Source organism: Phyllostomus discolor, chromosome 3, assembly GCF_004126475.2.
Source record: "Phyllostomus discolor isolate MPI-MPIP mPhyDis1 chromosome 3, mPhyDis1.pri.v3, whole genome shotgun sequence".
NCBI classification, from domain to species: Eukaryota; Metazoa; Chordata; class Mammalia; order Chiroptera; family Phyllostomidae; genus Phyllostomus; species Phyllostomus discolor.
In genome coordinates, this window is record NC_040905.2 from 162,471,906 (window position 1) to 162,486,293 (window position 14,388).

General features: G+C 39.8%; 1 protein-coding gene across 5 annotated transcripts in view; it reads left to right on the top strand.

Annotated features, from left to right (window-relative positions):
- The window catches only part of GLIS3 (GLIS family zinc finger 3), a 453,286-nt gene that overhangs the window by 145,195 nt on the left and 293,703 nt on the right, over window positions 1–14,388 (top strand). For 3 of the 5 annotated variants that reach the window (XM_028528961.2, XM_036021684.1, XM_036021683.1), the window contains 2 exons: window positions 1,627–1,834; window positions 8,276–9,386. In XM_028528961.2, coding sequence (XP_028384762.1) covers window positions 1,627–1,834; window positions 8,276–9,386 — 1,319 coding nt within the window. The remainder of the gene's footprint in view (window positions 1–1,626; window positions 1,835–8,275; window positions 9,387–14,388) is intronic. The other 2 variants (XM_036021687.1, XM_036021685.1) reach the window with 1 other exon arrangement.

Genomic DNA, 14,388 nt, shown 5'->3' on the forward strand with positions numbered 1-14,388 from the left:
ATAATGACATGAAACCCTGATGGCACAGTGTTATGAGTTATGAAGACAGATTGACCGTCTATAACTGACCTTTCAAGGCACAAGAAGATGCATCAGATATAAGCTGCAGGGAAAGAGGTAGAGGGAGGGTTCTGGCTTGAGTATCCTAAAAAAAAATTGGAGAGAATTTTCTCTCAGAGCTAATGATCTTGGAAAGTATCCACAAAGCAAATGAAGCATCTAGCACCTTTAAGTAACCAGGTGCCATGAAAATATATCCTGGTGGAATCTATTTCTGCTCTGTCCATAAATCCCTTTGTGACCTTGGGCAAGTCAATTACTACTCGGATTTTAGTTTTCCAGTGGGCTGGACTATATACCAGGTTTTCTACCAGCTAATGATGTTGTTACTCTCCCAGCATTTTTAAGATCTGGTTTCATTAATGTGAGCACAGTGATTGGTCTAAGATCTTATTTATTCTTCAGTTTTGTGGGCTCTTGGGAGAGGATGTTACAGAAGATGACAGTCATTTTGGGGGCTACTGATTTAATTTTTGGGAAAACAAAATGGAAAATGATACCCCCTAGGACTAAGGAAAGTTACAGGGATGCTTTTCCACCTACTTTGATCCCAAATATATCAATGAGAAAGATGGGAAATTTTGTGAGAAAAATTTAGAACCTCATTTGTTAAAAACTGAGATCATACTTATTTTTGTTTGTTTGAAATAGGAACAGAGTGTACAGTCACTGAGACTTGACCAGGTAGTTTGCAAAAAAAAAAAAAAAAAAAGGTTTGAAAAAATACACCCATGCGAAAAGAATGTCTAGAATGATTCAACAATTATTATGTTTTTGTAAGTGAGTCATGACAGTGTTTTCCTTTCTTCTCTTTGCATTTCACTTTTCCCTAACGACACAGACTCTTGTGGGTTTCTTTTTTCTTTCTTTCTTTCTTTTTTTTTTTTTTTACTTTCCCTTTTGGGTATGTACCAGATTTTACTAGATTCGAAGATTGTTGTTAATGAAATGAAAAATCTATGTCTAATTAGAATGAGTGTTTTGTTTGTGGCTTTCTCATCCTTATTTTTTGAAAACTGGGTATATGTCCAATGACAGTGTATTGGGATGAAGAGGAGAAGTCCAGAGTGGAGAGATGCAGCCAGATTATATCCTTTGAAAGAGGCTTTTAGCAAGGCCAGAATTGGAATGAAGTAAACCAGTTAAACAAGTTCGTTTGTTTTTTCTCTACCAGCAGCATCAACTTTCCTTGCTGGGTGCTTCAAGATATTAGTTAGTCTCGAAAAAACTTAGTTTGATGTTAGTAATCCCATCTACTTACCACCTTAACTCTTTAGGTAAGGAGATGATAAAATAATTCTTAATATCACTGGGCACTTCTACAGAGAAGGAGCAAAATGCAAGCACATTTTGTGTAAGTGGTGATTATAGATGAGTTTCTATTGTAGCATTATCGCTTTTTCATTGCAATTGGAGGAAGCTTTTTGGTATCACCAATACTAAAAAATAAAAAAATATCCAAGGACTGTCTCTAAAGACAGGTCCTGATAAAAGTGTGCACATGTGTGTATTTATTGATTTCTGATGTAAGGGACATGAAAGCTAACCTGATTCATTTGTTTTTAGGGGCTCTTGGCTTTGGGCCTCAGTGCAAGTCCATTGGAAAAGGCAGCTGCAACAATCTAGTGGTCACCAGCAGCCCCATGATGGTTCAGCGACTGGGACCCATTTCACCTCCAGCAAGCCAGGTCTCTACAGCATGCAACCAGATCAGTCCTAGCTTACAGAGGGCAATGAATGCAGCCAACCTGAATATACCTCCTTCAGATACCAGGTCTCAAGTTACTTTTTTTCCCCCTTCTTATGGTATAATCACACCCCATGAGTGTTTTCCCTTCCCTTTCTGAACACACACACACACACACACCCTTCCTAAAGCTACTCTTCTAATTAGAGCTTTTTTAGGGGGATGTGTGCAGAAATTATGTGCCATAATATCTTAATTGGGAAGAATGTTTTAAATGATTTAATACCTGCTGTCTTCTAGTGTGAGTGAAATTAATGCCCAGCCTGAGGTTTTTGGGACCTCACTGAAGGCCCCGGGTGTAAATTTGTCAATTCCTGGTGAAGCAAGTCACATGTCACGGCCTAGAATTGAGATGTTCCATGTGCATCTGTCTTGCCTGTTCATTTTTTAATGTATATTTTGCACTGTCTCCAGGCTGCTTTACAACTGTTATGTCTGTCCACCTATTCCCCTGTCTATCCATCTACCCAAGTACCTATTAAGTACCTTATGTGTGCATAACACAATAATTAAAGTTTAGGGAGATAGTAGAAAAATGAAGACTGAAATCATGAATTTCAAGGCTCTGTGATGTGTTTGGGAAGACATACTTTCACGTATGAGTTATATAACATTTCAACACAGTATCTGATTAGGTGCCAGAATAAGTAGGTCTAATAAATGCTGCATATCGCTCTGTGGGAGACAATTGAATAGGAAAAGGGACACCACCCCCTCAGACAAACATATTTCTTAAGGTTCGTATTGGAGGGGGCATAAAAATAAAATACTATGCAATATAGTATGTAAGATCCAATCCTATGTTTGAAATGAATTATTTCATCTTCTAGAAGTTGCCTTTTTGAAGGAACACAATCCAAAGCTTTTGCCTCTTAGTCCTGGCTCTGTTTGAACTGGTTTTGCAAAGGAATTTGACTCTTCAGATCTCTTCGTCCTCTTCTTGGCAGGGGCGGGAGGACTTGGGTGGGGTGGGGGGCTGGAAATCTACTGAGGTTCCTGGTAGTTCTAGGATCCTGTTTCTTCTTCTTTTTCTTCCTTCTTTTCCTTCTACCCCTCCTTCCCCTTCTTGTATCTCTGCACTGTCCTCTTAGCCACTATTTGAGACTCTGAGATTATAGGTCCTGGACTATTTTTGTATGCCAGTTTTTTTCATGATATGGAAACTTGTTTTTCACCTGAGGTTTTTTGTGATGGAAAGCTGCTGCTGTCATTTCCCCATTGATGATTATGCCTTGAGGGACTCCTCAGACTTGCTGAGTGTTGCATGTACAATTAACTGTACTGGTTGGGTAGGTGTCATTGGGAAGCCTTTGGCTTCCTGTCGGTGGCAAGTCCAGCCCATGCCTTGGAGGCAGAGAACCATAATTAATGGAGAAACTGAAGGTAGGTAGGCAGGGCACAAGCTGCTCCAGCCATGTACTTTAATGCAGTCTCTTTTCATGGTTTGACCAGGGAAGGGTTATTATCTCAGTGTTTTCTGGTATATTTGATTCCTTATCATAATTTTATATTGTTAAAAGACAACATCTTAAAGATGTATTGACATGTGTTTTGACTAGGTATTCTGTGAGTTCTCCTATTGAAATATATTTTTTTTGCAGAATAGGCAAAGAAACAGGAGTTGGAAGGTGGCTTGGTGAAGTATGAAACTTAGTTTTAGCAAGTTGGAAAGGTGACGTTTAGTTGTGACCCTTGGTTTGTGTGTTCTATCAGAGGAGAGAAAGGATTGGGGGTAGCAGCAGTTCAACTGGAAGGCATTTGCTTTCTAGAGATTAAGATGGAGAGAGTATCAGCTTTACATTTTATCTGTGGGGGCAGGGGTAAGTGTAGGAGAGACAGGGCATGAACTGTGCAGTCTGAGTGAGGGCCACCCTATAGAAAGCTGTGAATTTTAGTTTTCCCCTGATTACCTGTGTAATTCTTACTCATTGTAGAAAATGGAAAATGTGGAAAAGCACAAAGCAGTAAATAATAGTCATCCTGAATCCAACCACCCATAGGCAGCCATGGGTGGAATTTTGAAATACATCCTTCCAGTTATGTGGAAACACATGTTATAAGCATAGGTTTTCCTTTGTGCCCAGTTGATCTAATAACCTACATAGTGTTATAATTACTTTGTTCAGTTAACATAAACACTTTCTTTTGTAATGAAAATATTCACCATCATACAATGGCTTCTTCCTAAACAAGATTCCATTTTATTTAAAAAGTATATAAATAAAACTATAATTTTATCAGTCTTTTATTACAGGGCATTTATTTTTCTTTTATTTTACTGTTATAAGTCATACTTTATTTAATCAATCTTGTGAATACTTTGTTGCATATCCCTGGTAATTAGAATAAATTCTTAGAATAAAATTTGCTAGAAATGTATAGTTTTGAGGCTTTGATATGTATTCTTAAAACAGCACTGCAGAAAAGACTGAACCCATTTATAAACTCACCAATAGTCTGAGAGTTCCTGTTCTCTTATCAAATACTAGGAATTATTATTTTTATTACTTTTGCCAAAATGATGTGAAAAATGACATTTTAAAAATTTGTGTCTCTTAATTATTGATAACATTGAGTAGTTTTTATAGATTTACTATTTCTTTTTTTGACTTTCTTTGAGTTTTTTTTTTTTTTTTCCTGGAGTGCTTATCTTGGAAAAAGTACTCTTCCTTAGCTTTGTTGGGTTATGTTTAACCCAATGATGAGAATCATGCCCTAATGGTGTACATTTGCCTTTATTAAGTTCCCCACCATTTCTGACTAGCCCTACTTAATGAGAAATATAAACTATACCTTACCCTCCTGAAGATCCAGGAGCCATTCTTGGTTTAGGCATTGCCAAAACTCTTAATATAGACACTGTTGCACATATTTTCCCTAAAATGACAAGGCCGAGGTGCTGATATAACCTCATACAGTCACTTCATATACAAATTTGGCAAAAGTTGGACAGCAGAAGAGCTTGGATGCTACTTGCATAGATTTTATATATGTTTAGTTTCTCTAGTGCTTTCACATCTACTGTGATTCTATATTTTATGATTGAATGTTTATAAACTACCTCTGTTTTATAGATGATGGACCTCAGACACAAAGTCTAAGGGCTTTGGCCAATGTTGCTTAGTTTATCAGTTACAAAGTTCAACCATCTGTCTAATAATGTCATTCCAGATCCAAAAAAGCACCACATTTTCTCTTTTAAACCAGAAATTATTGAGGTGATTTCTAGGGATGGAATTTCCTAGGGTTTCCTTTTGGGTTGGGCTGTGTTCACAAAGCTCAGAGAAGGCCAAGGGGGCTGAGAATGGAGTCAGGGTTCTCTCTCTGTCAGTTCTGACATTTTATAAAGCCATCCTGTGTTTAGATGCAGTGTTAACTCTTCAGGGGATTTGTCCAGGCACATAGACAAGAACTTCCATATAGAATAGGAGATATATATATCACTCCCCTCCCCTCCCTTGCCTTCCCCTCCCCTCCCCTCCCTTCTCCACACACACAGACACACACACACACACACACACACACACAACACATCAGTTTTGAGGAGTTACACATGATAGGTAAGTTAGTATTTCTTTTGAGCTTGACCTTGAACCATGCAATTCACATCACTTCTTTTATGTCCCCATGAAAGTTACTGAACTCTTTCTTTACTAGCTACCCTAACCTGTTTCACTGGTAGCTTCCGATTCTTTTGTATTGGTTTTATTTTGTTTGAGCTATATTGCTTTTTTTTCACATATAGCTCCAAACCAGAAATAATTTCCTAAGGGTCAGATAAACATATGGAAATGGAGATTGCTCTCAGTAAGGTGATAGAGCCACAGCTCTGTCACTTTTCTTCCCATAGGCATGGTGTGCACAGCAGCAGGGGTCACAGGAGAGTCCTTTGGAAGCTTTCACAGTCATTCAACATATTATTGCAGAAAGAGAACAGGAGAAGTGGGTTCCAGTGGTAGCTTGGGTGACTTTAAGCCTGTTGTACCAGGTCCTTTAATCAAGCAGAGCCTTATGGACCACATGTGGGATACGATGTGGGGCACAGAGGATGTATGTGGTCCAGCTAGGTGACTGACTATCAAATGCTGCCTCATTTGTAGTTCTGTAAGAAATTTGGTCCTTAAGTAGAAATTATTTTAAAAATTTGTTTTATTTACCTCACAGGCTGTATCAAATAAAATAATAAATGTATAGGGAAAATGCTTTGCAAGCTATAAAAGATGGTTAGTTATTATTGATTATTTGTTCACTCTCTTAATCAACAATTTTTAAAAAACTTATTATGTATCTAACACTCTGGTGAGTACTGGAGGAGATAAAAATGCTTCATTCTGTGGAAAGGCTTTGGATTTTATTGAAGATGGTAATTGTGTTGAGGAAGTTAGTTATGCTTAAGGTGCAGTACAGACAATATGTTACATCTCCGGAAAGAGGACTGTCACTGAGAGCTAGCATATTTGGGGGAGATTTCATGGACTAGAACTTTGAAAGATAGAAGATCTGGGTAATTTCACAGGAGGGATGAGGGCTACTGGTCCAAGGCCTTTGTTTTTGGAAGTTTTGTTCTTATTACTTGTTTGAAATAAAAAGAGAGTTCTTTGTATATAATTGCCTTAGTGAATAGAATAGAGTAGAATAGAGACTTTCCTTCCTGAAACATATATGATAACTGTCTTAGAAAACTGATGTTTGAGGAGTTAACATGCCTACATGGGGTTATGCTCAAATATAAACTGAGCTATAGTCAGGCATAACTTGAGAAAAGTATGAAACATCCCTGGACAATGGAACAAATAAACATGTCTCAACATAGGCTGTCCTCAAACCAAATAACATAATATACAAAGTACATACATGTAGATAAAGTGCTTTCCACCTGCTATTATTCACTGCTTAAAAATCTGAAACACTCCAGAGTGACAGTGACCAGGCAAATGCATTATTTGAAAATGCTCCATAAACTTTCTCAACCTCAGGGTGTAAAGCAAAGGATGTCTGCCTCACACACAACATAACTACTGATTTGGCTTGGGTCAGAATGTAATTCCTGGATCTCCCTGGGGAAGAGACCAAAAGGTTCTTGACATTCTATCACCAGGAACCTTCAGCTGAGCTCTGCAGGGAGAGCTGCATGCTGCGGGTATGCTGGGAAAATAATTGAAGTGTCCATGGGGAATTAAGAAACAGATGGCTCAGAAACCACTTTGGGGCTTACAAAAGGACTTCAGCCCAAATATAAGAATTTAGACCAAGAAAAAAAATCTGTCAAGGGCAACTGGACATAAATTCTTTGTGCATTTGTCGTTGGTAAACATTACTTCACCTGATGGAAACATCATATCCACAATGGTGTTATCTATCACCTTATACAATGCACTTTGGAGCTGAGATATTTTCTGGCTGATATCTCATGCCTGCAGGAAACAGTGCTCCTGGCTTCCATTCTGTAAAAAGGAGCAAGAAGAACAGAAGGGATGAGAGTGCTTCTTTTTCCCTCAGTTCCTTTGCAACAGGGTGGCTGTTCAGCAGCTGGAAGTAGTACATGGGTTTGTTCTGGGAAGACATTTATATATTTTTTGATTATTTTTTGTAAGAAAAAAAAGGTTTCTGCAAAAAACCAATGCAGGTACATATAAATAAACCAGGTTTTTCTGATATGCCCCATATCTGAGTTGAAAAATACAGTGAGTTATGTCTAGCCTTTGTGACAAATTTTCCATCCAAGGGACAAAGCTTTTCTCTTCAGTGAGTTTTAAGGCAACAATGTCATCACAGAGCAAAATGAATTTTAAAGTGTCCAGACTACATTACGAATCATCTTGATATGCACGTAAATATTGTGACATGAGGTATGTTTTGAAAAAGGGCAAGGAGAACAGGAGAGGAATTACTGCAAAGTTAAGAAACGATTACTAGGTATCCTGGATGACCCTTTGACTTTGAGGATTTATGTTTTTTTTCAAATCAAGCATGGGTTTTTGTTTTACCTCACCAAATTGATTTTGCTCAAAGACTGGGGCACTGTTTAGACTTACATGCCCTACAATGCCTATTTGTGGTGTGTTGCACACAGAAGGTGCTTAATAAGAACTTGCTTATTTAGTTTGCCATGTCAGGCATCAATAATTATTCTCAGGTCTCTAATTTTCCCCCTACATTAAAAAAGTTTAAAAATAAAACAAGGACTATTTATTATCGTTAAAGTGTTAAGATTATTTATAACAATAGATCTTTTGTTTTATTAGTCCAGTGAGCATTAGCCTTTATTGTTCTTGGTAAAATGTTATTTACCTGGAACTAAAAGCCTTGGTGTTATCTTAGCCAAAGAATGTGTGTTTAGCCGACAATGTAATTAGGGGAAATACTTAAGGGATTGTCAGTGCAATGTTCTTTCAGCTTTTAAGCAATCTATATCCTGCTAAAATGTTTGCCTTTTTTTTTCCCCCTCCTTTCTGGCTGCTGTTCCAGGTCCCTTATTTCACGTGAGTCTTTGGCATCCTCGACTTTGAGCCTGACAGAAAGTCAGTCCGCTTTGAGCGTGAAACAAGAGTGGTCTCATGGCTACAGGGCTCTCCCGGCACTCTCCTCCAGCCACAGCTCTCAGAATGGCATCGATCTAGGGGACCACCTCAGCCTCCCTCCTGGGACCGCCATGTCCAACAACAGTGTGTCTAACTCATTGCCATCCTACCTTTTTGGCATGGAAAATAGCCACTCTCCTTACTCTAGTCCCCGACACTCTTCAGCCAGATCTCACTCAGCCCGCTCCAAGAAGAGAGCACTTTCCTTGTCCCCGTTGTCCGATGGAATTGGGATAGACTTCAATACCATCATTCGTACCTCTCCCACGTCCTTGGTTGCCTACATCAATGGGTCGAGGGCTTCCCCGGCCAACATGTCACCGCAGCCTGAGGTCTATGGGCATTTCCTGGGAGTGCGCGGTAGCTGCATCCCCCAGCCGTGTTCTGTGCCTAGTGGCCAGAAGGGTGTACGGGTGGCCAGCGGTGGCCTGGCACTCCCGGCCTATGGGGAGGACGGCACGCTGGAGTATGAGCGCATGCAGCAGCTGGAACACGGCGGCCTTCAGCCCGGTGTGGTCAACAACATGGTGGTGCAGCATGGCCTGCCAGGCTCTGATGGCCAGCCGGCCGGCCTGCTGAAGACAGAGCGCCTGGATGATTTCCCCAGTGCGGCTCTAGATCTGCCCCCCGCGCCTCCTCTGCCACCACTGCCCCAAGGCCCTCCACCCCCCTACCACGCCCATCCGCACCTGCACCACCAGGAGCTGGTCCCCCATGCCCAGACGCTGGCCCTGTCCCAGACTACCTTGGAGGAGGATGGGGAGATGGACGACCTCGGGGGCAAGCACTGCTGTCGCTGGATCGACTGCAGTGCCTTGTATGACCAGCAGGAGGAACTCGTGCGGCATATCGAGAAGGTACACATAGACCAGCGCAAAGGGGAAGACTTCACTTGCTTCTGGGCAGGGTGTCCTCGAAGGTACAAGCCATTCAATGCCCGCTATAAACTGCTGATCCATATGAGAGTCCACTCCGGAGAGAAGCCTAACAAGTGTACGGTGAGTTTTCTAAAGCCTGTGGGAGTCCATGGAAAGTGTATGTATTTTTCCAGAGTTGGCCCACACGTCAGGGGACATTTCTCCTTTTATGGAATTTGGATGACATGAACAACTCTATCCATTAAATTTTGACTCCTCTTCAGTCTGAGGAAGGGGGAAGTTTCTTTAACTATTAGCTGTTGGGTATCCCCTCACTGCTTGATTCTCTTCTGCAAATGTAAATGATCCACTACGTTGGGAAGTTGATCTACCACAGTGTCCAAAATCTTGGAAAATAGATGCTTCCCAGGCACCAACGTGAAGTTGCTGAAATGTGCAGGGCAGAGGAACACACACTGCACAGCAGCAAGCTTTATGTCTTTTCCAAAACAAATATTCAGTGATTTTTCCCTCTCTCTCTAATAACCAGGCTGGTATTGGGGCTAGAGGAGGGGTGGTTCTGATATTTGGAAAGGAACTCACACTTAGCAGCTTGGCTAGTAAAAATGGGTTGCATGTACTCTCTCACCTGCCTGCACACTGCATACTCCAGGGCTGTGGGACTAGTTAATGATTTATAGTCAGCATAAACGCCCAAGGGATAACACAGGGGCAGAATCTCACAGGATCTCACTGAATTTTAAGGAGACAGAATTTTGTGGAAAGATAGAGGAGAAAGAACCAAGAGAGGAATGTCCTTTGGTGTTGAAGGAAGTATGCATGGTGTCTCTTTTTCCTCTGCCTCCCCTGTCACAACATCCATCCTGGAACTATCTCTTTCTTGGCAAAATTGACTATCTTTAATGATATGACTTTTACGTGATTTCACAATCTTTTCACACCTAACAGAAACCCTCAGTGTTTGTAAGCAGGACATCACCCTTGGGATCACAGGGCAGCTTTGCACAATCTCAGACTGTTCACTTAACTCTTGGGGGAAAAAAAGAGCATGCATTTTATAATATATTAGTTTAGATTGACAGGATTATTTCTTTTAGAGTTAGAAACTGAGAATTGTAGGTTCTTCCCAGATACTGAATATGCTATAGGTCGCTAAATGTGTAAAATATGTAAAAATTTTGAGAAGGAACTCAGTGAGATTGGGGTCGCCCAGGCAGAATTTCTTCTTTCTGTAGAATGTCTTGATGAGAAAGATCTGGAAAATGTTTACGTTTGATTATAGATTGACCAAGTTGTTTGATTCATATAAAAGCAAGCCAATTGGACAATAGCTGTAGTGCAAGTATTAGAAGCACTTGATACCATCCAGTAGGTATGTTGAGTTTTAAGAATTTCTGGCTGGATGAAATTGCATTTCTTGTCATTACATTATGCCCCATGTTGTGATTTTTCTGAAGGAAAACCTGAAGCTGATACATTGTGAGAATGCCAGGTTATATGAGTGAAAAGAATAATTGCATTCCAGGCAGCAAAACCTTTTTCTGTCAGTAGGGTTCTGCGTTAAAAAATGCCAGAAAGAGACAAGCAAGTGAAGGCAATTCCATTTACTCTGTTTGGAACACACAGGCCTATTGCAGGCAGGAAAGACATTCAGTCTCTGAGCAAAAACAGTCCAACCTTTTAGTTATGACTAATCCTGGCTGAAAATAGTTTGGTGGATTTGGCTTTACTGAAAAAAAAAAGCTTTAAATTATCTGAAAAAATAATTTTTTGCATTGAAAAATTAATTTTTGTGCAATAGGATTTCTCCATTTTTTACTGTTCTCAGAGCTTGCAGAGGCATACAGCAAGTTGACTTCTGTTTTCATGGATTGGAAACACGTTATTGTTTTTTCCTCTCTTCTTTAAAAAAATGGTTGTTCAAGTACAGTTGCCTCCATTTTCCCCCCACCACGTCCCCCCGCCCCAGCCATCCCCACCTCCCACCCTTGATCCTACCCCTTCTTTGGCTTTTCCATGTGTCCTTTAAACATGCTCTGTTACAGTTGACTTTTGCAGAAGTGCATGACTATTAAAATAGGAATACTTAGTGAAAGAATAAGCTGTGAAGTGAATGTTTGCAGGCTTCTACATAGTTTTTCATTGTATTGTTCAGGATAGGTATGGGAGGTGATTTCTCTTTCCCTTAGTCTGCCCACTCCCCACTTCTAAATGGAATCTTGGCAAAATTCAGATTATTAGATTTAATTCCATATCAAATTTAGAACCACAAAGCATTTACTTATACATGTTTTAGTGCAAATGTATTTATATAAAACAGGGTTTCTTAGGAGCTAATATGTTTTTTGCAGGAAGACATCCATTTTCATATTAACACATACATATCATATCATATCATATCATGAATATTTATGTATGAAGACTGTTGCTGCATGTCATCTGCTTAATTTGTAGGGCTATAGCTAACTGGCAACAAATAACTTTACCGTGAGAGTTTAACAGGCTTCTCAAGTTGGGATCTATTGATGGAAGACATTGTATTGAATGTAAATGCACATCTGAAAAAGATGCATTTTTCTGCCTTTTGTAAAACCAATCTTTACACTCTTGGATTTCAGACACAAAAAACTGTTAAAACTGAAATGTTTCATCTCCTACTAGTTTGAAAATCTTGTGGTAGTTGATTTAAAGCTCAAGATTCTTGCCAAGTAAAATGACCACTTTCTTCTTTTGGAGACATGAAGTGATCTTTGGGTTTTTGTGGCTGTGTCACATGCTGCAAACACTTGGATCACTCTGAATTATAAGACCCAGTCCAGTTTTGTTTTACGTATGTTTCACTGCTATTAATTTTCTGTGGACCATACTTACAGTCAGTCATCATTTTCACTTGCTTAGCTTATTGACCCAAGAAAGATGTGATGACCCAATTGTGTTTTGTGACCAGGGCTACAAGCAGCACAGTGAGCTTCTGGGAGTTGTGATAGGAGAAGGAAGTGTGAAAGGGCTACTCAGTGACAGCCTGTGTACAGTAAGAAGCTACCACTCGTGCCCTCCCTTCGTGCCAAATCCTATTTCATGCATGGGACAGTGCATCCTCAGAATCTCTGACTGTAACTTCTCAGCCTTACCCTGAACTCTGGGATTCAGATCTCTGAAGACTCTAGGTGGCAGAACTGGGGTAGAATTGTTAATGTATTATTTGGGTAACTTAGCGGAAGAAGAGAATTGTTTCTTTTCTCTTTCCCACCCAGGCAACTCCACCCTTCTGTAGATCTCATTCTTATTGCTTCTGTGGAAAGCCAAACCAGGTGCTCTCTGTGCAGGCCTTGCCTTGATTACAGAGGTCTTCCTAGCCAATGGCAAAGGCCTTGAGAAGTAAAGTCCTCTTGGGCAGACAGGCAGACCTCAAGTCAGAAACGAAGATATGGCAATATTATATTAAAAATATTGGTGTCCATTCACTGCTGTCTACTAGCTCAAGTAATTTCTAGGTGCAAAATCATTCTATTTAGACCTTATTGAACTTAGACAAACCCCAACATTGATGAGTCTTGGAATTAATAGAATTTTTGTGCTGAATTCTATTATGTTTTTCTGAGATGATAAGGTTTCAAATTTCCAAGCCAGAACAAGTCTTGGAGTCTCTGAATTTTTTCCCTTAGTCCCTGTTTCATGTTCCTAAAAGTGTCACTCAAAACTGTAGATGTACACTAACCATCCTTAACAGTATCCATAGTAATGGTTCCAACAGAGCGTATGCTGATGAGTGTTTTTACTGTAGGTCTTTTTGCGATTAAGGGGAAGAGTTTGCAGTGCCAGGGTAGCGTTCCCAGGAAGGTGTGCTCTGAATGAGCTGAAGCTTGTTCAGTCAGCCAGTACGTCTCATGAGAAAGCCTATCTGATCCGAGCAGAGTAAGCAGAGAGGGACAGGATTCTGTTGCCAGTATCAGAAACACTAATGGCTTCCTTCGTGCGCAATAGAAAGCAGTTGTGCTGGGAGGTTTGGGAGTGTTAATAAGGGAATTAAGGGGAATGTGGGTCGCCACTTAAATTTTGCTTATTTTTCCTGGATGAATTTTATCCAATAGCAAAAAGGAATTTTGCAAAACTTTTACCCACCCACAGATTTTCACGAAAATGTCGCTGACCAAAGACAGCTTTGAATTTTGTATGAATTGACTCATTTCTCCACAGGCATTTTGCCTGGCAAAATCCCGAGTATTTGCTTTGGCTTGCATACTGGGCAGTTTGCTTTTTAAGTAACATTGGATTATGAGTACAAGAAAATAAATACAGAGCTAGGGCCATGTCCCCATTCCTCTTTAATGGCCTGATTTATGGGTTCATGGCCAGTGTTAGCCATGAAAGACATTTCTTGAGGAAAAGTAAATTCAATATAAACTGTGGAAGAAGGTTTTTTTCCACATCCTTTATTTTATTTTGATAAGACTTGGCATTGATGTGGTGACCACAATAATATGACCAGAAAGGGACCTCAGGGAAATATCTACTAAGTGTAACCCTTAGTTACCACTCCATAACCTTCATTTTGACACAATTAATAAGTTCTCATATTTTCACATATTGATGAGGGTATGGAGAATGGGGAATGCTTTAATATTGCCGGCAAGAGTACATTGGTGTTACCACTTTGGGAAAAAAATGGGGAATGTCTAGGAAAGATGAAGCTGAGCATATTCAACAAAACCATGTCTAAGTGTCTCTCCTACCTCGAGAAACTCCTTCATGCGGTAGCAGGCAGACACACACAGAGGTTTTTACTGCACCTCTGCTTTTAAAAACCGTGAATTACCTAAGCGTCCATAGGTAAGGTAACTCAATAAAATGTGGTTTATTCCTAATGAAATAATATATGGGAGTTTAAAATTAGTGAACTAGATATAAATCCCTACATAGATGGAGAGATAGTAATGTGGGTAAATCTCAAAAAACAATGTTGAATGAACAATTAAATGTGAAAGCATACACATGCTGTAATACAACTTATGTACCTTTAAACACACAGTAAGCAGTATTATATAGTTGTTGTAGGTACGTAATCACTTGCTTAAACAATAAAATTGTGTGGTCAGGATAATCAGTAGCTTTAGGATAGTGG